Source organism: Gopherus evgoodei, chromosome 2 (assembly GCF_007399415.2).
Source record: "Gopherus evgoodei ecotype Sinaloan lineage chromosome 2, rGopEvg1_v1.p, whole genome shotgun sequence".
Taxonomy (NCBI): Eukaryota; Metazoa; Chordata; order Testudines; family Testudinidae; genus Gopherus; species Gopherus evgoodei.
In genome coordinates, this window is record NC_044323.1 from 152,664,092 (window position 1) to 152,690,445 (window position 26,354).

General features: G+C 42.6%; 1 protein-coding gene across 2 annotated transcripts in view; it reads right to left on the reverse strand.

The window, feature by feature from the left end:
* Nucleotides 1-26,354, reverse strand: part of ANTXR1 (ANTXR cell adhesion molecule 1) — a 194,068-nt gene that overhangs the window by 147,085 nt on the left and 20,629 nt on the right. For both annotated transcript variants that reach the window (XM_030551979.1, XM_030551980.1), the window contains exons 4-9: nt 22,308-22,389; nt 20,604-20,637; nt 18,498-18,577; nt 17,149-17,217; nt 14,864-14,944; nt 5,488-5,548 (exon numbers count right to left, since the gene is read on the reverse strand). In XM_030551979.1, coding sequence (XP_030407839.1) covers nt 5,488-5,548; nt 14,864-14,944; nt 17,149-17,217; nt 18,498-18,577; nt 20,604-20,637; nt 22,308-22,389 — 407 coding nt within the window. The remainder of the gene's footprint in view (nt 1-5,487; nt 5,549-14,863; nt 14,945-17,148; nt 17,218-18,497; nt 18,578-20,603; nt 20,638-22,307; nt 22,390-26,354) is intronic.

Genomic DNA, 26,354 nt, shown 5'->3' on the forward strand with positions numbered 1-26,354 from the left:
TGTCACAACTGAGCAATGCCATGCTGTATTATGACATAGAATATCAGGGTTGGAAGGGACCTCAGGAGGTCATCTAGTCCAACCCCCTGCTCAAAGCAGGACCAATTCCCAACTAAATCATCCTAGCCAGGGCTTTGTCAAGCCAGGCCTTAAAAACCTCTAAGGATGGAGAGTCCACCACCTCCTTAGGTAACCCATTCCAGTGTTTCATCACTCTCCTAGTGAAATGGTTTTTCCTAATATCTAACCTAAACCTCTCCCACTGCAACTTGAGGCCACTTCTCCTTGTTCTGTCATCTGCCACCACTGAGAATAGCCAAGTTCCATCCTCTTTGGAATCCTCCTTCAGGTAATTGAAGGCTGCTATCAAATCCCCCCTCATGCTTCTCTTCTGCAGACTAAATAACCCCAGTTCCCTCAGCCTCTCCTCATAAGTCATGTGCCTCAGCCCCCTAATCATTTTCGTTGCCCTCCACTGGACTCTCTCCTATTTGTTCACATTCTTTCTGTAGCATGGGGCCCAAAACTGGACACAATACTCCAGGTGTGGTCTCACCAGTGCTGAATAGAGGGGAATAATCACTTCCCTTGATCTGCTGGCAATGCTCCTACTAATGCAGCTCAATATGCCATTAGCATTCTTGGCAACTGTTGACACATATCCAGACTTTTTGTCTGCTGTAATCTCCAGGTCCTTTTCTACAGAACTGCCTCTTAGACAGTTGGTCCCCAGCCTGTAGCAGTCCATGGGATTCTTCTGTCCTAAGTTCAGGACTCTCCATTTGTCCTTGTTGAACCTCATCAGATTTCTTTTGGCCCAATCATCCAATTTGTTTAGGGTCACTCTGGACCCTGTCTCTACCCTCCAGTGTATCTACCTTTCCCCCAGGTTAGTGTCATCTGTGAACTTGCTGAGGGTGCAATCCATCCCATCATCCAGATCATTAATGAAGACATTGAATAAAAACAGCCCCAGGACTGACCCTTGAGGCACTCCGCTTGATACCGGCTGCCAACTAGACATGGAGCCATTGACCACTACCTACCTGTTGAGCCTGATGATCTAGCCAGCTTCCTATCCACCTTATAGTCCATTCATCCAATCCATACTTTTTTAACTTGCTGGCAAGAATACTGGGGGATATCATATTAAAAGCTTTGCTAAAGTCAAGGTATATCACATCCACCACTTTCCACATATCCACAGAGCCAGTTATCTGATCATAGAAGGCAATCAGGTCCCAGAACAAAAGAATCATTTTAACACAGGGACAACCCTTGGAGCCCCAAGCTGGAGAAAAATCAAATCAAGAGGAGTTTTGCAGCTGAGCTGACATCTGCAGTAATAATAGGGGGAGATTGATACTCAGCTCCCACTGACATCATGCATGTGGCTTTATCTACACCAGCACTTTTGTCGGCAAAACTTGTGTTGGACAGGAGTGTGAAAAAACACCCCTCTGATCGACTTAAGATTCACTGACAAAAGCGCTGGAGTGGACATCGCTACATCAGTGGGAGACACAGCTACCGCCACTCACTCAGGGTGGTATAATTATGTTGGTGGGAGAGCTCTCTCAAGTCGACAAAGAGCAGTTATCTCATCAGAGAAGGCAACCTTACAGTGACGCAGCTGTGGCACTGCAAAGTCCATAGTGTAGACATAGCCTGTGGCTCACCTAGACAAAACATTTACACTTTTATCTCCGAGAAGATGCAGGAGCAGACAGTGTATCATAACCCAAGCTCTGTATTAAGACTCCTCTGTGCCATTTAAACTTCTTAAGCAGCAAAACTGATCCAAATTTCTGCCGATTCAAAGCTGTTCCTTGCACATTACAAAAGTGAAGCCACCTTATCTAATTGCCCTGAGGGACTCCTGCACCATAGCTGTCAGGATAGCATATTCGCTCTGGAATCTGGGCTGTGTTCCAGGTCTCATTTTCTTATAGCTAGGAAGAAGTCAGCTGCAAACAATCCCAGCACATCTATCCAAGCAGGCTGCCTTTTAATCCCACTTTGAATTGTCCAAGCTCATTCAAGAAGAACAAAGGGAGCAATGCTAAGCTCTGGAGGGTGGAGGATGTAAAAACGTTAGGCACAATTATTGAAATAATATGGGATGGGATTACAAGTACCGAAGAGTACAAAAACCATTGTGATAATGTATCCAGTCTGGAACTGTAATTAACAAGCCCAGTGATGACTATCACATTTCTATATTTACACAAAACCAACAAGTATGGAGACTAACTTTTCAGAATGGGGCGTTGCTGCTGCTAACTGACCTAGGCTAGGATAGGGGTGAGGTGTGTGGTATTAGGGACTGTGCCTTTAAGGGCTGGGCTTCCCAGACTGAATGTCTGGGAGTGACACTGTGAAGCTCTTCTTAGGCACAGGCTGTTGGAAGCAGACACAGAATAAAGCAGAGCTCTTGCAAGCACCTTCAGTATTGCATGATCACTGAACACCACAAGATACAGTGCTCAAACCACAGTGTTTGAGCCAGTGTGCCAGTATAAGAGTAATGTCTACCCTGCAGCTAGAGCACACGTAGGCATACCCGAGCTAGCTTTGATAACTAGATCAAAACTAGCTCAAGTAACAACAGCAGTGAAGCCAAGGCAGGATGGGCAGAGGTTCTCACATATGTTCCCAGGCAGCCGGGGCTAGTCCTTGCAGCCGTCCATCCTGCCACAGCATCACTACTGTTACTTGAGCTAGCTTTCATCTGACTACCTTGAGTGTGTCTCCTGACTGCAGTGTAGACATGTCCTAAATCATAATCCTCCAGGTACCAGAGAGAGGACAAGAAGGTGTAGCCAGCCCTCCTCACAGTGACATCATTCTAATAAGTACAGAGTGTGAGGATCACAGCCCGATCCAGTCTAGATCCTTTCTGGGCCCCCACTTTGCATTTCCCAGGCTTGCAACCAAATTACAGCCATGCTCTACATAAGCACACTAGGGGCAATAGTGCCCTCTCTCACACAGATTGTGAGCTATAGCTGCCATAATTCATCCCTTTGTAATTCTCAGAGGAACTAATTCAATTAAGATTTATATAATTCTTTGCATTTTTACTAGCTGTGAGCTCAGGCTTGAAATCCTCACTCTGGGGAAAACTCCCACTGCACTTTGAACTCAATACAGGTTTTGTCTGAACCCAGACTTTAGGATTTTGGGCCCCATTTCACCCACCAAGCAATAACAACTTGCTCCTCAAATTAGCATTTCTGGCACATTGTGTTATTATTCAATTGGTACCCAGCATGTGTTAAAAGGCACCACACTGTGCAAGATGCTCTCTTTCCAAAAAGGCATTAACACTGCGGACTTGGATGAGTAACCACGCTCAGTAAAAAGTCCCTTGGCAGTTTTTAGGGTTAACATCACTCCCCCTGTGGCAGCTTGGCCAATTTCTAACTTGAGTCATTACATAATGTCTTCCTATATTTTCCTTCTGCTGTTTCAATTGGATACAGTATTCAGTCACATTAAGGCTGCTCCATTTGTAAATGGATTGCCTGTGGCTAATAGATGTTACAAGCATGTTAGTGACATGATTTATAGATGTAGTGGTGTAGATAGTTCTGAGCACAAAAAAGGTGTTGCAGATTATAAACCATGAATATAAGTAATTTATGGACACTATAACCATCTATTGCAATTGATGAACCAGTTAATAAATCATCTGTTAAGTATTTATTAACCTTTCATAAACTATGTATGAATGGAATATAAAGTGAGACCTAGTACTCTTCTTCACTTCTTTCCCAAAACTTTTATACATTGTTACTATGCTCTGCCAAAGTGCCTGTAGTGTCCAGCCCAGATTCAACTGCATTTCAGTGTTGAATAGAGAGTTTCCTGTATAGCATTTGAACAGCATTTTTAAAATTGCTCTGTAGTCATTTTGGCTGAATAGTCAAAGAGGTCATTACTGATGCAGTCCAGATTTTCAGCAAGAATGCTTTAAATGGACAGAAGGGCGGGAGGCATATAGCAAAACAATAAGCCTTAGACAAACAAACTCAGATCAACAAAGTCTTAGCATTAACTAAAACCAAAAATGACAGTAAGGATGACTGAATGCGAAAGTTATCTGCATTTTCTTTTCAGGACCTTGACTTTGCTATTAAAACATGATCATTTCTTTATTAAATATAACTTAGTATCAATTCATTGCTAGCAATGCAGATGCCCAGTCACTCCAATAGTGGGAAACTCAAGAAGGATGAATCAAACAGATGCTTCTGAACTGAAAATATAAAAGAACTTATTACAACTGGCTTTTCTATTTGGGCTACAAAATTATGAAATGGAATTTTTTTTTGGCAGAGTTCACCATTGATTTGTTGTGTTGCTCTGCAGACTTTGGCTTTGGTCCTGGCCCCTCTATCTATTGGACTGTTCTGCATTAAACAACTGGGATCCACTCTGCAAAATTTGCAAAATTCATGGGGAAACGCTGGATCTGGAATCATATAGAGAGTAGCTGGACAATGCTCAGAGCATCTCTCAAGGTCCAGTCTCAGGGGGTTGGATTTTGTATGCAGTGTAGTTGTAGCCATGTCAGTCCCATAATATTCAAGAGACATGGCAGTGAGGCAATAACTTTTACTGGAGCAACTTCTATTGGTGAGAGAGACAAGCTTTTGAGCTTACACAGAGTGCTTCTTCAGGTCTGGGAAACTTACTCAGAGTGTCACAGCTCAATACAAGATTGAACAGATTGGAGTTGGATTTTGCTGAACACAGAAGTACTTCCCAGGGATTTTTAATCCACAAAGTAAATGGCGTAACTGTATTAGAATGAGCACTGGAAAAAGGGATCAGCACAATTCAGTGTCAGTCAAGTGTATGGTGTCTTAACTGGCCACTTACAATCATTCTCAAGGGGTCCAGCAAATTTTTGTACAACCTTGTGTTCAAGGCCCACCCCTGCTAGGGAGCTTTAGCATTCACCTTAATGGGAGCAGGGTGAGACTAACTCGGAGTGCTTTGAAAAAAATCCCACACTTGATTTATACTCTGACAATATATGATGCGAGGCTAACCTAGATGGGTTTGCTGCTTGCCAGCGTTTACTGTTTATAGTAAAGCAGATTGTAAGAAATATTCACAGTGAAATCTGAAAACCTCCAAATCTGTCTTCTCACAAAGATGATCTGATTTCGTAGTCTGGCTTTGAAATTTCACAGCATTTTTGCTTAAAGGTTAGCACTGTTTGATGAAAAATGGGCTGCTTTGAGTTAAGATAATAATTTAGATCAAACAAAGATTTGTTTTCAGAACTGAGTATGATTGTTTTTAATTTCCTTCATTTTGAGACAAAAAAAATCTTGTTTTGTGAAATTCCACAAAAGTAGCAAAATATTTTAGAAATTAACTCGTTAACTCAGTTGCTCTGGGCTCCTTAGGGATCAGGGATTGGTGGATAGAGACAATTGCACTGGTAAACGCAGAGGACTGGTTTAAACTTACCTCCTGCACATATACTGGAAGGCTCCGCTGCAAGAATCTCTATACATGATTTCTTCAAAATCTAGAAGCCAAGAAAGAAAGAAGAAATGTGATAAAATACCTTGGAGGATATTTTATGTAGGAACTCTACCTCCTCAAGCAATGGTAGCCAGGTCAATGGAAGCATTCTTCTGTTGACCTAGCCATGTTTACACCAGGGGGTAGGTCTACATAGCTTTAGCACTAAGGGTGTGCAATTTTTCCCACCCCTGACTGACACAGCTTTATTGATCTAACTTTTAAGTTACATTAAGGCATAACTCTGGACTCTGAGGACTTTTGTTCTCATTTACCTTAATGCCCCTTCTCACTGAAAATGTCACCCATTTACACTGCCAGAATGCTGCAAATGAGAATCTAGCCCCCTAAACCTACAGTCAAGGGCCTGAACTTCACTTAAAATTAGATCAACCTATCTATGTTGCTCTGAGCTGTGAAAAATGTTGCATCCTGAGCCAACCTAATCCCCTATGTAGAGGTGGATAGGTCAATGGAAGAATTCTTCTGTCAACCTAAAACTACCACCTCTCAGAGAGGTGGATTGATTACATTAATGGGAAAACTCCTTCTGTCTGTGCAAAAAGTGAATGCACTACAGCACCATAGCTGTGCTTCTGTCATAGATGTAGTGTAGACATATCCTATGTCTAACAGCTTGTCCACATGCAGATTTGCACCAATTTAACTTAAGGTTTGTTTTTAAGCCAATGTACCTGTGGGGGCTCTTATTTCAATTACAAATGGTTTTAAGCTAAACTGAAATAAGTGTGTCTACACAGATCTGCACCAGTTCAATAAAACCGATGCAAATTTGTGTGTAAACAGTCTCTGGGTATGTCTACACTACAATTAGACACCCTTAGACCACTGACCATGGTTTGTGGGGCTGTTTAATTGTGATGCAGCTGTTGGGACTTGGGCTGCACCCCAAGTTCTGGGACCCAACCACCTTGCAGAGTCCTAGAGCCTGGGCTTCACCTCAAGCCTGAACATCTATACTGCAATTAAACAGCCCTGTGAGCCTAAGTCAGTTGGCATGGACCAGCTGTGAGTTTTTAACTGCAATGTAGACATCTCCCCTAAGGCCACAAGTTCAGTTTCAAGCTATGCATACTTTTGGAACGTTGGGCTGAGCATATCGCCAGCCATTCACTAGGTTGGGAGCAGTACTATTTAAATACCGTGTTAGAACTGATCCAGCTGTTCTTTGTCAATAACAGCCCTGATGCTGCACAGCCTGATACACATGCTTCACTATATGCACTATGTGTAGTTCCACAATCACATGTGTAAGTCTTTGCAGGTGTGGAGACCTTAACAAGGAACTGGGACTGCTCAGCCCCATTCTGGAACGGGACATTGGAGAGGCAGCATGTAAGCTAGCGAGCTCTGAGAGGCCAGATAATGTTGGCCAAGCACCACAACTCAATCCAGCAGCAAAATTGTTTCCCCAACCTTAAACTGAAATATCTGTAAGAAACAAACTACAGCTAATACGATAAATTATGTTAAGAAAATAGACAATCCAGGATTTCACTGTAATTAAGGCTCAATGCGTCAGAAATACCTGCTTGCCAAAAGGTGCAGATATAGTTATGGGTTTGTTTGGGGGTTGTTGTTTTTTTTTGAAGGGCTTATTAGTCACTCAGAAACAGTAATGCCAAAGTCTTCTGGGATACCAGGGACCGAAGAGAACCAGGTCCTTCTGACCTGCTGACAGATTGACAGTGCATGGGGAAAAGGAGCAGCTTTGGAGGAACAAGGCCAGGCAGATGGAACTGCAAGGGAGAAACAAAAAGAGAAAGAGACAGAAGCAACAGTTACACAGTTGAGAGCACAATCAACAAGCAAAAGAAGGCTCTGAAAGCAGAATCAGAGGAAGGACACTCAAGATTAGAGGTGGGTAGGTGTTGTAATATGCTGCCTGCCAAACACCACACGGGTGCTATCTAGCCATTCCTAAGACCAAATTTTGGTACTAGTTTACTCCACAAGTGGCCCCACTGACCATTCATGCGGGGGAGGTACTAGTCAACATAATACAGCTGGTTGACATTTTTCAAAGGAAAAAAATATTCTTTTCATTGACAAATGGCTCTGTTTCAAAAGTGGAAACTTTACACATACTTCTGTCTATTCTTCTTAAGTTTTGCCTTTTTTCAATGGAACCCCAAACCAAAAATCTTTTGGTTTTCAATTTTTCCTTTCCCTACACCCCCTTTTCAGCAGTAAAATGGAGACATGGAGGATGAAGGGAAAAGGTGAAAAAGGAAGGGCGGGGGAGGGGGAGAAACAAACCTTATAGCTTGATAAACACCTTAACAACAAAGTTCAAATAAAAAACAATACAATTAATTCCTTTTGAAACCAGCCTTATTTCTGTATTATTTTGTACTCTGTTGTACAAAAAAAATTGTATTTTTCCACCTCTGAGCTGGCCTTTAGGACTTAATAGAATACCTCTGATAATATTTGTTTGCATTTATTTAGATTTTAAAATAATAAAAAGACAAGGATCCATGACTAAGTACCCTCACATCATTAATAAACACGATGAAGTCCCAGCAGCATTAAGTAATCATTCCAACAGTCCTCACGTTTCATCATTATGAGAAGTATCAAAGTACTTCACATATAAGCAAGATATGCCCTAGAAGGCTTTATGAGGTCTGCTGCTTTCCTCCCTTCAAGAGTGGTGGAAGGCTCTTGCTTGCATTGCATGTACACTGCTTGAGGGATTAGGTAACCTGGCTCAAACAAGCCAATGAAATAATGTGTGACAGCGTTCAGTTCGTTGCCAGGCAGAAGACCTAGTATAAATCACTCCTACAGTGTGCTCAGTACAACTGATCTAGTGCTGAATCCTACTCAAGACAAATCTAGCCTCGTGTTTGATTGGCGAACCCCATTTCTCCAGTCCTGGCTCATTCAGTAATGCCTGGCTGCATGGCCTTTGGGCCAGGGGAAAAAAGGCAAGAATGCTTTAAATGGACAGAACGCGGGGGGGTGAGAGTGGGGGGGGCTTAAATTCCATTGACTTCAGTGGCATGTGCTTAGAGAGAAACACATGCTTAAGTGCTCTCCTGAACAAGAAGGCTCAACTGCCTCTGTTTCCTCATGTATTCCCAGGGGATAATAAGCATGTTCCTACCTTAGTGGGGTTAGTTAGTTAATGTTTGTAAAGAACTTTGAAAATGTAAATATTGTATAATGGGTTCTCATGGAAGATAGATACTTAAGCACTTTTCATATCACAGGGTAGAATGGCCCTTTAAGACAGGCAGGCTTAGCCCTACCAGTGACTAACTAACCCACAGCCTCCCACGTGAGGGATCTGAGGCCGGGGATCAGGTGATAGCAGGGCCGGTGCAAGGATGTTTCGCGCCCTAGGCGAAACTTCCATCTTGTGCCCTCCCCCCCGTGCACCCCGCCCTGAGGAGCACCCCCCCACGGCAGCTCCCTCTCTCCACCCTGAGGTGTCCCCCACTCCAGCTCACCCCTGCTCCACGCACAAGCACGCCGTGGCTGCTTCACTTCTCCCGCCTCCCAGGCTTGGAGCACCAATCAGCTTAGGTGCCGCAAGCCTGGGAGACGGGAGAAGTGAAGCGGCCATGGCATGCTCGAGGAGGAGGCGGGGAAGGGATGAGCCGGGGCGGGGAGTTCCCCTGCATGCTGCTCCCCCCCGCCTTACTTGCTGCAGGCAGCCCTCCCCATGCTCCCTTGCCCCAGCTCCCTCCGCCTAAATGCCAGCAGCGACCGGGGCGGCCGAAGATCCGGCTGCCGCGGTCCCTGCTGAAGAAAGTGGTGCCCCCCAAATGTCAGCGCCCTAGGCAACTGCCTAGGTCGCCTAAATGGTTGCACTGGTCCTGGGTAATAGCCTGTAGGTCACCTGGTCCTTAGATCAAGGCCAACAAACAGCTCAGTTGGGAGGGAGATCTGCAGGAGACCCTGGGTCAGGGGAAAAGGAACTTGTTAACTTGCATTGGATTGTTTTGTTTTGAGGAATAAACCGATCCCTGAAGAGAGGGACTGAAACTCAAATAAAGCTCCCAACAGCATCTGATGCACTGGCTGGTGAGTTGGCCCATCAGTTTATACCTAGAGTTCTTTGGCACAGCAGGTGGAGGACATTTTCTATTAACAGGGGTTTTATTGAATCTAGATTTTTTAAATGAACAAACAGGATGTGGAAGTTTAGAGGAGGGGTACTGCATATGTCTGTTACTGTGAAAGACCTGTAGTCTGAGTCTAGGTACCGATTACCCAAAACAATGTCTGTTGCCAATTACAAAACAGTAATTTAATTTTATTTATACAATACTTCCTTTCCAGCATCGCTAGCATTTGGTACATCAAAAAACAACATGCTTCAGAGATGATTTGGGGGAAGAGGGAAGAAGTGTCAGATGTGACCACACATCACGTTGAAAAGCAATTGTAAACATTAAACATGTCATAATGCACAATATACACACTTGGTACAAATTTTCAAAATGGATTCTAAACTATGCGAACCCCTGTGTTGCAAACTAGGTAACTGTCTCTCACTATTCTTATGTGTGCATACTCATGTGACTTGTAAATGTTGGTGGACACACAAGAAACATTTGCATGTGTAGTTTTAGAGGCCCATATGAAAAGCTGGCCACAAAAGCACATGATGATCTCAAGAAAAAATAATGGTGCATCTTAGATTTGGCAAAGGACAAACGATTTGGTTCTTTAGATGCACATGCGAGATTCTCACTGAACTCAGTGGATTCTGGGATAAGATTTGTCCTTTGGGTACATCCATTTTCCTATAGGAGTTCAGATATCTGTGTAACATACAGCACTTGGAGAGTTTAATTTTCCCTCTTAAAACTTTCTGTGGTAAATGTATATGCAACACTGACAGAACAAATTTAAGAGCTGAGATATGAAGAGATTGGGAATGCAGTAGAGACCAATAAATCCTATGTGGGTATAAAGCTGAAATGTAACGAACAAGCAGGGTATTAAGATAAAGAGGAGAAATAAATTATGCAAGGGTACCAATCAATAGGAATATAGATGATAATATAATTCTGCCTCTAGTTCCTTTTTTCACAGCTGCCTTCTTAACCTCACATACATAATTTGTATAGTCATATATGGTTAGTATCTTGTTTTCATTTTTTGTTTTCGATATACAATCCTTTCCATGTCTGAAATGAATTTTCAGCTGCAGCAAACAGCAAGGACCTGGGAGCATTCCTGCTTCTGAGTCATAGCTGTGTTACTAAATTGTTTAGGTTACAGGCTATAAGGAAAATGACAAAGGTATCCTATCCTAATTTTTATGATGTTCTATATTTCACAGCCTGCAGCACTCCTCATACCAGACAAAGAAGTCCTGAGCAGCTGATGAATTTGAGCTTCAGGTTTTCACTCTAGGTCTTGCTCCGTTGCTTTAAATTGACAAGTTACGATCTGCAGAAATTCCCATGGAAACCACAGTAACGACAACAAAAAAAACTATAAAATACTTTGTTCCTCTGAATTGTTGTCCAGCTCACAGGGACCAGGTGTCTGCCTTATTTTCCTTACTCCTTAAAAAGGAAGCTATGTATATCTTCCTCCACACTGAGGAGGGTGTGATTTTTATGAGCTTACGCTGTACAGTTTTCTGTGCCGTGCAAAACCATACAATTGTCGGTTTACATGCCAGAGGGGGTGTGCACTTAAGTGCTGAGTCTTCCCAGGCAGAGCTGATTTCAGAGTCTGTGTCTTTCTGCAGCTAGATGGGTCCCTACCTGTGTGTGCACACTGGAGGAGGCTTGTGGGCCTGGCTCAGCAGGACAATGGAAGGGAGCCCCGACTGGTGAAACAGATGAGCTCAGTGGTACCCCGGTACATCAGGTGGCACTTCAGAGTGGGGGGTAACTTGTCACAGCGGTTAAAGGTGGTTCACGCAATATTACCAGCCCAAAGCTTCGCCTGAGATTTGAACAAACCCAGAAACCCACTTCTGGGGTTTGAAAATAAGAAATTCTGATGAGTTCCCCCGCCCCCTCAGCCACATAGTTTTTCATTTGTCTCTCTCTGTTGTTCAGGAGTGGTCCTGAACCAGTGCCCATGCGCAGTGATAGGTCTCACTGCCGGGCTGCCAGAGGTGCACCCTTTCAGCCATGAGCAAAGCCAAGTTTCAGCCCACAGCAGATGCCTTGTTTGCTTGCTTTGCACTGAAGTGTTCTGTTCCGCAAAGGAAAAGCCTTTACGTTCTACACTGCGATAAGAATCCAAAGCTAGTCTTCAAACTACATGTCCTCTCACTGCTTTGTATTATTGTTACAATTCCTTCAGCTTGAACCTTTCCAGGTTCTGACATTCTTTTGCTGCTAGTTCCCTACTCCACCATCCATGTTGCTGCTGTTCTGGTGATGCCCCGTTAAAAGTGATGAATAATCAGGGTATTCAGTGTATTTGGAAGCATTTGTGGCACATTCTGGCTATACAGTAGGAATCACCAGAAAGCATAATCACCTGTCGGGGAATTTCCCACGGTTTTTCAGACAGACCATCATTGTCTGTTCACAATCCCACCAGAAACTTACTGCAGCAGTTATGCTTTCTGGTGTAGCTGGTAAATGGAGCAGCACTTAACTGAATTAGCTCTGAATTAGGCGCCCAAGACTGAAATCTTATGTTTTATCATATACAGCCACAGAGAGAATGTCAGAGAGCCACCTCTGGATTTCATTAAAGATAGCTGCAAAGAGAATGCCAGGCTGAGAACCAAGATTTTAAAAAGGCAGACAACACCTGATTTTCCCAGAGAAAATCTGGGGAAAGCAGCTCCACATTTGCAAAATGTCAGGAAAATGAGTAATATGGGATCATATTCCTTCAGCAAGAGAAAGAGCTGGGGGAAACAGAGCTTGTCTTGGAAAGAATCATTTTTGCTTGATACTATGTGGTCAGAATAGCATGTAACTATTGTAAAAAAACAGAAATCCTAGATCCCTTGTATGAAGCTGACTTTTCTTGCTCTGGGTTTTATCAACAACAACAAAAAAACATGTCAAATGGCCAGTACATAGACACACATTTAAAAGGATTCCCATCCTGCATCATAGTCCTGGGCAACTCAATCCAGTTAGAATAGCTATGGAAGTGTTGCAAGTGAGCAAAAGAAACTAAAAAAATCCCCAAATAGATCCTTTCCTAGAGAACATTTGGAATATTTTACACTTTTTTTTTTCTTTTTAATTAATGGTCCAGACAGTCCCTTGTGTTCTGCTTTCCCTGCACTGCGTAGGGAGGCTTTGGAAATGCATTGAGTCAGACAGGATCACTCAGAATTAAATGAAATTTAATGTGGATAAATGTAAAGTAACGCACATTGGAAAAAATAACCCGAACTATACATACCATATGATGGGGGTTAATTTAGCTACAACTAATCAGGAAAGAGATCTTGGAGTCATCATGGATAGTTCTCTGAAGATGTCCATGCAGTGTGCAGCAGCAGTCAAAAAAGCAAATGATGTTAGGAATCATTCAAAAAGGGATAAAGAATAAGATGGAGAATGTCTTATCGCCCTTATATAAATCCATGGTACGCCCACATCTTGAGTACTGTGTACATATGTGGTCTCCTCATCTCAAAAAAGATATACTGACATTAGAAAAGGTTCAGAGAAGGGCAACTATAATGATTAGAAGTTTGGAGAGGGTCCCATATGAGGGGAGATTAAAGAGGCGAGGACTTTTCAGCTTGGAAAAGAGGAGACTAAAGGGGGATATGATAGAGGTATATAAAATCATGAATGGTGTGGAGAAAGTGAATAAGGAAAAGTTATTTACTTGTTCCCATAATATAAGAACTGGAGCCACCAAAGGAAATTAATGGGCAGCAGGTTTAAAACACATAAAAGGAAGTTCTTCTTCACACAGCACACAGTCAACCTGTGGAACTCCTTGCCTGAAGAGGTTGTGAAGGCTAGGACTATAAAATGGTTTAAAAGAGAACTAGATAAATTCATGGAGGTTAAGTCCATTAATGGCTATTAGCCAGGATGAGTAGGAATGGTGTCCCTAGCCTCTGTTTGTCAGAGGGTGGAGATAGATGGCAGGAGAGAGATCACTTATGTAACCACCAGAGTCAGAGTTGGAAAGGCCCTACAGGTCCCAATCCTATTCCCACTGAAATTAATGAGAATATTTGCATGAGGGAATCAAGCATAGCTGGGATGTGTACATTAGTTCTGGGACCTGTATGCTAGTCCAGGGTTTGCATTACCATTTTCTACAGCTCTCTTTGGATTCTGATACTGCTCCCAGGGAAGCACATGGCAAAACTCCTATTGATCAGGAGCGGGGTTGTTGACTCTAGATTGTCAGCTCCTCCAAGAGGAGGTTAGTTTAGTTTTTGGCTTAGTGCTGGTGACCTGTGATATACAGAAGGTCAGATTAGAAGATCTAGTGGTCCCATCTGGCCTTAAACTCTATAATTCTATTAATTCCCTGACTGCTTCCTATTGCTGAAGCCAACACATGGGAAACCCAGGCAACTGAACAGCTCTAGAGGAGAAATGTAGCCAAGCAGAGAAATGGCCTGTTTCCAAGGAGGCTCGACCCAAGAACTTCTGAGTGAGAATGGCTGCCTTTTTAGGACTTCAGGCAAGCTAGGAAAATCCATCTCCTATTTTCCCATCATCTTCATGCTCTGCTTTCTTTAGTGAAGAGGAGAAATACCACAGAGAACCAAAACTCAGAGCAGCAGAGTATATCTGCCAACAAAGGAAGGACACAACAAGCAGCAGGAAGAAAAACGGAATGGGGCCCCTCTTTGTTTCAGGAAGCCGTGTGTTTCAGTGGTTAGGCCAGGGGACTGGGATCCTGGATTCTAATCACAACTCTGCCACTGACCCACTGTGTGACCTCTCACTGCCTCAGTTTCCCCATGTGTTAAATGGGAATACCAGCACTTGCTGTACTTACAACTTCTCACAGGAATGAATAATTCTTGTAATGGATGGGAGACTAGAGGTGGGCAAAATGGTTTGATGTTTGAAATTTCAGTTACTTTGTTTCTGAGGATTCAGAGGGAAGGAAAAATCAGGAAAAATGTTCATGATTCCTTCCCCCACATACACACACACCTTTTTTTTTAAACCATATCAGATGAGAAAGTACCAGATACTTCCAACGTGGTAATATTAGACTCAGATTTGTCCTCCAGCTAAAGCAGAGACAGCTTAAAAAAGCAATACAACAGCGATGACCTGTCACTTAGAGTATGGTAGACAGGTTTCCCAAGCCACCGCACACATGCATACATGTCCACACACATACAGCCAAAATTAATACTCACAGAATCAATGATCCCCTGCAGGGCTTCAAAGCCGTCATTCACTGGGAAGACGTGATCCTTGCTGTCAGCGATTCGAGCCAGCTGACAGAACAGCAAAAAATAGAAAAGCCAACAATGGTACAAATTAGCCAGCCATCAGCAAATTAAAAGGAGTTCTTCAAATGCATCCACTTGCAAATAAAAATCAGTACTCAATGGAGTGTGAATTGCTAGTACGCTGTAACTCTTTAGAAATTAGCTAACCGTAATACCATGGGCCTGGTTTATTTTAAGGGACCTGTGCTGGGAGTCAGAGAAGATTTCCTGAAATTGGCAGGTGAGAAGCAGAGACCACATGCTCAAGGGTGAATGATCACAGAGCCAGCAGCAATAGGAAAGTGGGTAGGTAGCAGGAGGCGGTGGGTCTGTGTGAGGAGCATGGGAAACAAAGCACAGGCAGCAGATGAGCATTTTGTGGTCCCCTTTGGCTGGAGAGAGACAGACCAGGAATGCCACATTGGAGGAGGTGAAAGACAAGTTTATTCGCCTTTGGTGTGCTAGGGGTTAAGGAGAATGGTGAGCCTGGCTCAGGAGTCAGGAGCTCTCCATGAAGCAGCTGGAGCAGATTCATGTTTTATTGCTGTGACGGTGACATTTGTTTTAATAATTCTCTCAAATAGCAGGAGTAACATCGCCCAACTGCCTGGGGCTCAGCCTTCCTGTAGCATTGCAAATTGGAGGCAGAGAACTAGCCACACCCTTATCTCTAAGCCCTGCAAGCCTTACCCCCCATCATCCCTGTCGATCAGTTCTATGTATAATAAGAATTAAAATAAACATTTATTGACAACTCTTAAAACAAACATGCTCCCCCTCCAGGTTTGTGCCCATAGGGAACATCCCAGGCTATTGGCTCCCCTCTACTATGAAGCAAGGTAATTAAGTTGCTTAGGGATCATAAACCAAGATATAGCAGTTACAGTCAATGGGTGGATTTATAGCTTCCTGAATTCATTCTCTATTGTCTTTCTGCGGGAAGCTTCTGGGGTTTCGAATAACAGTGGGGCTTTATCATTGAACTCGAGTTAACCTCTCCAATGCCTTGATGACTTCAGGCTGTGCCCGTTTCGATAGCCGGTGCTCTCTCTTCCCTTTGCATAAGGCTTGTCTATACTGGAGATTTTTGCACCCATGGTAAATGCACCCGTGCAAACCTCTAATATAGATGTGCTTCACCAGTGTAAAAAAGTGTCATGTACCACTTCAGGTCTACCCTGGTTACAAACCAGGGAAAGTTGCAAGCTGTCTGCACTAGGGGTCTGCCGTGGGGCAGTTACCATGGCACAACTGCACTGTAGACAAGACTGTAGAGAGGGAATCTAATTTCTCATCACCTCCACAAATTCTCTTATTTTCTTGCTTCATCTTACATTAGAGATGGGATCTGAACCACAACCCTGCACCCATACACAACCATAACCACATTTTGAAGTTCGGATCCCAATCTTCATTGCAGACCAGGCCCATCCCTGGATCTTGTTGGCTGTTTTTAGAGCTGTGCAATACTCCATGATTTTGGTTCACAGGAGTTAGTAGAAAGCTTTTCTTTGTGTTTCCTTTGGGCCGGGGTGACATGGGGTTTATGCTGCCTTGAGGGGAACCTCATTTGAGGTTCAAACGAAATGCAGAAGTCTCATACTTGAAACCAGTAATAACCAGCGAGTTTTTCCTTGCCTATATCAAAACAATGAAACCCCCATTTGTCCCACATGAACTCAATCCTGGCCCCACATTCATTGCAAACCATCAGGCTCCTCACTGTATCTTCCAACAAGCTTAGCCTGGGTCTGTAGCTAAATCCACGATGAGATGAGTTTGATAAGTTTCTCTTTCTTCATTAACAAGACTCATTTTTATTATTCAGGGGAGAAAGAGCACTGGGTATTTTGGGCTGGGGACTATGGCAAGTCCTAAAGGAAGCAGAACTCTAGAAAGATTTATAATAATTAGGAGTCAAGGTTATCAGAGTTTAACAGATGCTAATAATTCAATTAAGATCCCAGAAGGAATCTGTATGGGCCAGATCCTCAGCTGGTGTAAATATGAATAGTTCCATTGACTTCTATGGAGTTACAGCAATTTATGCTAGCTGAAGTTCTGGCTCTTGTATGGACATGAACAGCACCTGAAATTGCCCAGCTAGGCTCAAATGAAAAGTTCACTCATAGCTGCTGTATGTGAACTGACAGCATATAGTCCACCTTTGCCAGAATTCCAAACAAAAATAGAAAGAATGACTCATTTACCTGTGTTTCATTGAAATCTTTCACCCCAACACAGTACACAGTGGCTCCCAGGTCACGAGATCGATTAGCCTGGAACCAGAATGCAAATCTTTTAAATAAACAGGTACATGCTACAGATGCAGATTTCTGCACATTTGCAATTGCATTGTTAATATCTCCGTCCTGCTGTCATTCTGTGAGTGGAACTCTCCTCAAAATCAAGGACTGGGGGCATGATAAGGGATAGAATTAAAAGTCTTAGGGCCAAATTCTTCTCTCAGATCTGGATAGCAGATCTTGACTCTAACATTCTGCTCTCCTGCAGATGCAGAGGTTTGTCTATTCCTATAGCAGTTACTTGCATGGTGAACAAAAACATTTATCCATTCTTTTACCCAACAAATCCAATTTCTAGCCATTCCAACTTAACAACATTTGCCCATTGAAACTGTGCAGTATAAAACAAATGAAACAGATTCAGCCCTCAAAGTGTATATAATTACTAAGGACAGTGGAAGCCCTGAAAAAAATGGTATGTATTGCTCCTGGGATCTATGATAACCATGGTATCTCCTCATACTTAGTGTAGGAGGCATTTCAGTACAATAGCTATTGCAGAGCTATAGCAATTAGTTATTTACAATATCACTAAAAGGGAGGTGGAGAATTTGCACAAAAAATCTTCTCTTTTCAATTTTTTTTAAACCATTTATTTATAAGTATTTTGGTATTCAAAGTCCATTAGGAAAACACTTCTCTTGCAAGGTCTTGTTACTGAATTGGTGACTTTCAGGGCCAGCTCTTCAAAAGAGTGCAGGGCCAGATTTTCAAGTATGGAGCATCAAGAATTGGGGTCAAATTTTCCAAAAAGAGCCCAGCAGCTCCCACTGTGACACTTGCAGACATATTTTCAGAAGCAATCAGCACTCAAAGTGCTTTTTTAAAACTTGAGCAGAAATCTTGTGGTCTGAAAGCCTTGCAGAAATCTTGCTTCTGTTAGTTAGTATTTATCCCTACAAACACATGCATTCTTAGCATACATATCTTGTTTTGGCAGAAATGACAGAAACTCTGTCCCAGGAGCATGGAGCGTAAGGGTATGTCTACACTGCAATCACAGGGTACAGGTAGATATATCCAGGCTAGCTTTAATCTAGCTAGTTCAGATACCATTAGCAGTTAAACTAATGGTATTAGTTTAATGGTAACTAGCATTACAGACTTCGACGCGAGCTGTGCAAGCCCACCGAGAACCCTGGGTAATTACTCGTATGGCTAGCCCATACTGCTACAGCTTCTCCTCTCTAGTACAAACGCTAGTTAGATTAAAACCCTGTGATTGCATTATAGCCAGGCCCTGAATCTCTTACCTCTCGCTCAGCATAAAAGAAGAGGTCTTCGTGGAGTTCGCCATCCGTCAGTGCAATGATGACACTAGCAGTTCTATAGCCTACATAAAATAAACAAAAAATCTTTCACAAAAAGAGCCCATAGGACTAAATTGGTGCACCAAAAACCTAGCCCCAGTGAGCCGGTAATGGGCTGATATATTCCAAAATTTATATCCTTCACCTCTCTTTAACAGCCTACATTAACAAGGCCCCAAGTTTCAATGGAAATTTTTGACCACTTTTAATAAAGCACCTATCTACTGCACCAGCCCTCCAGGATTAGCTTGGAGTCTCCCAGAATTGGCATCGATCTCCTAGTGACTGTTGAAAACAATCCGGAAGATTTTAGCAGGATATTTTAAGAAAATTACATTATATCATGTTGGGGGGAAAAAATCTCCCAGAATAGCTTCAGTCAGAGTTGGCAACCCTCCTACTGTATCTGTTAGACTTCTGTGCATTTATATTGTGATCCTCCAAAAGATGTCTGAATGACTCTAAATTGAGAGCCTAGTAAACAAATATTTTAATATTTCAAACAGATTTGACTGATTGCACAGCAGCCATTTTCAAATTTCTTAAAAACATTTCCAGTTATTTCCTGCCTTTATGCATGCTATCTATCCATTCTCTAAACCCACAGAGATTTTCAGTTTATTGTTAGGTCTTCTAAGGCTGAACTGGAATTTAATGAGACTTTGGTAGGAAAATTATTAAAAAGCTTAATTCCTCTTCATCCTTTCAACCATATATACTGACAATGGAGTTGTAACAAGAAGACTGTAATCTTCTTTTACAATATCGATTGTAGCCCAGGCTTGTATGGGCTTCTTTCTGTGTAAATTTACAGCAGCCCTGAATGGAATTAATTTGGGTTTCTGGCAACAGACACTTGGTATAAATCCAAAACAGCTATACAGTCATGCATTACACGAGAACATTGATACTTCACTTTAATAAATGCTAAATATAATTTGAAGGTTGTTTCTGAAAAAGTGAAAATCTGGCTAATTAATTTTAAATGTCCTAAGTCATCAGGAGGATTTTCATGCAGTTATGAACAGATGGGCATTTGTCTGTGCTGATGAAGAAGGGAAAAAAACAATTTTTGCTGGAACGATCTGGTTTGGGTCCACTTGCTTTTGCAGACAGGCACAAACTTTCCTTCTGTTTCTGTGACCAGACTATCACACAGCCTGTGCCAGGGTTCCTGACCTTGCGGAGTTATAAATATGGAAGGAGGAGCCTATATTCATGGGACACAGAATGTTCTTGTAGAATGAATGAGGGTGTTATATGGTAAGACTGAATTTCAAAAGCACCTACAAGAAATCAAATACTCAACTCCTGCTGAAAGTCAATGGGATTTGGACACCTATCTCGCTTAGTCTCCTTTGAAAATCCCAGCCTAGACTAATAAAAAGATTCTCTCACACAATCATGCAACAATAAAAGAGCAATGACTTGATGAAAAACAATGGGAAGCACAATGAGTACAAAGAAAATAGAATGCCAGGCCTCGTGAAAATACAAATTGCTTCCTACAAAATGTTTCCTACAAACAACCTGCATATAAGCTGCATCAGATATATTACCTGCTGATAAATCCTTCCTAGGCCAATATTTGCAGAATTGTGTGTCTGATTCTCCACTGGTGTGCACACTGCATCATTATTTGTACCTCTGCACTGTGAGTGTGTGTGTGTGATATATATATATATATGTATAAAAGGAAGGGGGAGTTAATGGGGCTGAGCTTCCCAGACAGAGTCTGAGACTGGCACGGTGAAGTTTTGTTGTTATGCACTGCCATATGGAACCAGACGCTGAATCAAGCACTTTAAGCACTGAGGGATCACTAAACATCACAACACCAATCTGCCTCTTTACACAAATGGCCCTTAGTCCTCAATATGAAATGTATTCAAAGTCCTTTATTGCTCTTCAGGGGAAACTGCATTGAATAACATTGAATTCCTGCAAAAAGCAACAGTCACACCCTTGTCCTGTAGTAAGTTTACGCTCCAGGACTGAAGTCAACCACATAGACAAAAAGCGAGGGGAGCAGGGAAAACACACTCTTACCTTGCACATTTTCATAGTAAATCTGTTCACTTGCCTGAAATTAAAGCCAAACAGCAGCATTAGCAATAACTGAATAATACTTAGTGATTGCTCCTAACTGACCTGCTAACAACTTGGAAGTGGCAGCAAAGATAACAAATTTGGAAACTGCATTTTATCACAGGCGACATTCATTCTGAAATTAATATCCCCTTTACATTCTGTAACCCCATGCAAAAAACTTATGCTGCACAATTTTGTTTTCAATTTTACATTTCCCTCTGCTTAGGCTCAGTTCCAAGAGCCAGGGGTTCAAACTGCTTATATCCTGACACTGTTTTCTACCCATGTTCCCTTTGCCAATCCGTGAGATGGACATTATAGCATACCTCATCATTTACTTAGTGTGTCAAGGTCAAATTTATCCCAGGAGCGTCACCATTGACTGTAATGAATTTGGGAGCCCCAGCCTAATGCCTGGGATAATTTTAGTGTGCTCTTAATATTATTATGTCTATTGCTGTAGCACATAAAAGCCACAGTCATGGACCCTGGCCCCATTGTGCTTGGTACTGTACACATAAAGAACAAAAAGACGGTTCCTGCCTCCAAAGAGCTAACAGTCTAGGATAAGACAAGAGGTGGACGGAGACACACAGACAGACAGGGAGTGCAAGGATACCCTGTGCACCCTACACTCTAATTCAGCTCATCCAAATGAGGTGAGCTAGCAGGAGTTGTGTTAAACTTATCTCAAGTGGAAATTCCTCTGTCTGCATCTTATGCTTTACACATGAACAAGTAGATTTTGCCAGACAGTGGTCAAACACTTCTGTGTGTATCGGAGATTGGAATTAAGAGATAGGTTTGCATCTGGGCTTTGAACTCCTCTTTGAAGCTGAGATTCTGGTTGCTGAATTTGGATCTGGCTTTTGATTCTGAACACTCCTGCAAGATTTGGGGGTGTTTGGGTCTGGGAGTTTTGTTCTGGCTAGAACCAAATCTTGGCTAGCTCTCCTTGCAGCCTGGAATGCACTGTAATTTTCCCATGTGCTGGATTACAGGAATGCAATTCATCTTCATCGAGGGGCATAATCGCTTCCAAAAGCCTCTAAAATGTTTAGTGAAGGTGGGAGACAGGGATAAAGAAATCCTGTGTGGTTTGCATGCAAATGTTTGAGCTAATAAAGTCTGCAGCAGGGCAAGGCAAGAGGGAGAGGAGACTACAAGGTGGGATGGCTTAACCATCCCATGGAACAGGCTGTGAGGCCAGTCCTCAAACCTAGCCAACTACCTGCAGGATCCAGTCAAGGCCAAGGTCACCCACACAAAGGCCTTTGCTGGCTTCAAGGTCTCCTGCAGCTTGCCCCTCTGTTAGCAGCATAGCTCCAAATGGAGCTGCATGGACTGGGTGCAGCTGTCCTGTGCCCTCGATCGCTCTCCTAAAAAGGGAACGCCCAACACTGAAGGCAGGGACATAGGAAGATAATATTCCAGCCGAAAGTCTGCAGAGTGAATGATATACAGGGTGAATGATGCCCCTCCTCACATAGGCCAGTTCCTCAATCTCTCTGCCTTCAGGATCCCATCCATTAAGACATGGATAATACCACTTACCTCCCTAGTGGTGTTCTATGGCTTCATGGATTAATTTGTGTTTGCAAAGCACTCTGAGCCCCCCTTGCCGAAAGACATTGTAGAAGCACTTTAAGATTCGTTATTCACCCTTTCAAATCCTTCATGCATGTAAGTGTCGCCTCCCGGCAGAACTTTCTGCAGCTCTTCTAGGCCTTGACGTATCTGATCCCTGAAATATTAAGACAGACGCTCCCTTAGTTCTCATAGACTTTAGACTTTAAGGTCAGAAGGGACCATTATGATCTTCTAGTCTGACCTCCTGCACAATGCAGGCCACAGAATCTCACCCACCCAGTCCTGTAATAAACCCCTGACCTACTGAAGTCCTCAACTTGTAGTTTAAAGACTTCAAGATGCAGAGAATTCTGTTAGCAACTGTCTGGTTGGTCAGGATCTGAAGCGTGGGCAGATGGGTGGAAGGCAATGGGTATACTACTACAGCCTTTGTCAGCAAACTTGTGTCACTCATTAGTGTGAATATTCCATTCCCCTGAGGGATATAAATTATACTGACGTAAGTGCCAGTGTGCACAGTGCTATGTTGGTGGGAGAGCTTCTGCTGACACAGCTTATGCTGCTTGTGGGGGTGGGTTTTTTTTAATGCCAATGGGAGAGCTCTAGTGTAGTGCGTTGTGCGTGTATCATAGAATATCAGGTTTGGGAGGGACCTCAGGAGGTATCTAGTCCAACCTCCTGCTCAAAGCAGGGCCAATCACCAGGCAGATTTTTGCCCCAGATCCCTAAATGGTCCCTTCAAGGATTGAGCTCACAACCCAGGGTTTAGGAGGCAATGCTCAAGCCACTGAGCTTTCCCTCCCCACCCCTAAATTATTTTTTTAATCAGGCGGCCTTACTGGCACACACCAGCCTTACAACTAGCAGGGTACACTCTTAGTCCAAAAATAGCCACTAAAAACCTAAAAAAAAAAAATGTTGACATAACCCAGTCAGCTCAGGTCCTGCAGTGGTCTGCAGCACCCACCCACTGAAGTCAACAGAGCTTCTGGAGCATGCATTCACTTCCAACAAGGCACTTAAGGCCTGAATGCTCAAAAGAACCGAAGGGAGCTGAATTTGAGCATCTAAATCCCTGCCTTAAAGGCAGGTATTTGAGAAAGAAAATTGCTATGTGCGGGAATGCTCCTAGTTCCTTCCTCTTGGTCATCTATCTGTGCTACTGTAAATAATGAAGAAACGTTTTATTCCATTGACTACATAATGGCAGGTCAGGCAGTGAAGTACAAACTTTGGCCACAGTCTTGGTAATCTAAGAATTTTATTTTTAAGTGGTAACAGGGGAACTCTTGACTGCCCCTCTCTCTAGGGGTGTGAAAACTAGACCAGAGTCGATTTTCATTGCTAGTCTCGCAGCCTGGAGAAAGCATCACGACAGAAACATCTCCTGTGATATTCTGGCGTATGTATTTCTCCACACTCATACTCCCTTTACAACCCCAGTATATCTTGTGGCAAGACAAGTGGAGCTGCTGACTTACATCTGGCTGTATATGATCATCCGGCAGGCTCCAGTATATTTGGATACGATGCCTTCCACTCCCAGCCAAACCCAACTTCAAGATTAATGAGCTAATGGAAAAGGCTTTAAGATTCAGGGTGTCCCATTTAATCATTTGGAAACCCAGGCACAGTGACTGATCAGTCAGAAGCTAAGCAGCGTGGGGGGGACGGACATGTTTCACTGAGTTGCAGGCATCAACATGTAAGAGCTGAGTACAGTTTAGATGTTTTTATAAAGCCCAGATGAAGTCTTTGTGGTATGCAGGGTATCTCTGAATGAACTAATGATATCTTCATGGGAACTAGATTAAATCAATTTGTATGCAGGACCAGACTAACTCTGCAGGCCTGAATGCCAGAGATTTTTAGCCACATGGCTCTAAATCTCTTTTGCTGTATGGGTCCAGGATTCTTCCAGGAATGCAAGAACCAAAAAGGATTTGGGGATAAAATTTCCATGCTTCCATCTATCTGTACCATTTGAGTCTTCAAATTTGGGCAGCAATTCTTTGAGAAATGAGTTCACTTCTGAAAATTATGGGGGTACTTCTCCCCAGCTGGAAATACAGGCTTTTTCATGAGTTTTAGGATATAGTGAATCACCCAAATAGGATATAATGAAGTTCTGAATTTCAAAAAAACCAGACTCTCAGGATACTTTGACCCTTCTACTGGTAGATCTTAAAGGAACAAAATATAGAAAAATGAAAAACAAGAATTGAAAAAGTGATCTGTCCTAAATACACTAAAAAGTTCATAAGACAAGAATGCCCATGCTGGGTCTGATCAAAGGTTCATCTAGCCGAGTATCCTGTCTTCTGACAGTGGCCAATGTCAGGTGCTTCAGAGGGAATTAACAGAACAGGTAATCACCAAGTGATCCATCCTCTGTCAACCATTCCCAGCTTCTGGCAATTCAGTTTGGCTTTTGATAAATTGGGCCAAATTCATCTCCATGTATTTCAAAGGAGTTAATTCAAGGATGAGCTTGTCTTAACGTTGATAGGCACTTTCAAAATGGGATAGGATGAGATGGAAATTCCAGGACATCAGATCTTATTTTATCTGAACTGGATTCCCCATCCTTTAACTAACAAACAAAAATTTTCCCAAAGGATGGTAGTGTGGCACTAGCTAAAATCCCAAAATCCCAAATGAAAATTTTCAGAACAATTCAACTTCTTACAAGCACTAGGCATTCATATGTTTTCATTTAAAAAGGTTCCTTTTTTCAGTGATAACATACTCTGGTTAATAAACCCCAGATAATCAAAGCTTTGATTTGTAATATACATGGCACTGCCTAGCCCAAATTTTGCAATTGGATCTACACGGCTAATCTATGCAGAACACCAGCAGGGTGGTGAGGGGAATCTGCCCTTGTGGAACGGATTGCAGGACTGGGGGCTGAATGAGTCATTGTCACCTGTGAAACTAAAGGCAAAGTTGGATAGGGGATGGAGTGGGGGGAGATTTTCTCAATACAAATCAATAACAAAGCCCAGGGTTACTATGCCAACCAAAACATTTTCTGCATTAATATCTATCAGCAACTTTTCAGTTTGGAATTATGATTTTTAAATTCACATGCTAAGGTTCCTCTCACCTGGCATGTTCTCTGGGTTCATGCTCCTTGTTAATAGCTTAGTCCTTTAAGAGGCTGAGAGCATCAGTCACCTCCATATGCCCTTGGACATTGGTGAGGCTGAGCATGTGCTTTAGAGATATCCTGAAGCAGAGCATCAGCACTTCTGCTGGGGATCTCACATACACTGTCCGCATCCCTTTTCTAAACGGGCTCATCCAAACTATCTCCCAAAGATGCTTTTTTACAAATCCAAGTAAAAGAAAAGGTGATTGCTAATCACAGCCTTTGCACACAGCTATACATCGGGAAGGCTGATGATACATGCCAATAGACCCACATTTTACCTGTCAGTCCTCCAATTGAAACAGAAGACTTACACCTGCCAGCATGCTGGATTTTAGCTAGCGCCACACTACCGTCCTGCCTGAAATCAACATGATTTCTAGGTCTGTTGGGTAAGTTTATACATTCCCATATGGAAACAAAGGTTTCACGTACATAAGTGGAGATCTTCTTATGTATGTGACATACAGCCTTGCAAAAGTCTCCTTGCCCATTCAATAGTGGGGTGGGTTTTCATCTGATAATCAAGCTAAATAAAATTAATTTTCTCATTGTCCTCCATTGTTATGGTAAATGGCGGAGGAGTAGATTTCATGTCCCGACTGGCCAGTTTTAATAGCATTTTTTAGACTGGTATGCATGTAGACTATATTATAGGAAAATGGCTAGTTTTCTGTTAGTTCATAAACAGGAGCTATGCTGGTATGCAATCTCAGAGAAGTCCACTATGTAAAACATATGCTATTCATACAGCATTCGCATGTGTTACACATTTTTCTTCCACGTGGCAATGAAGTTAACAGAAGAAACTGCAGTGATTAAAGGGGCCTGATCCAACTTACACTGGAAATCAATGAAAAGACTCCCATTGCTTTTCTAAGAGGGGACAATGAGAATACTTTCCAAAAGTGTTATGCTTATAAACTGGCCCGGTCAAAAAACACCCAACCCATCTAGATCTTCTG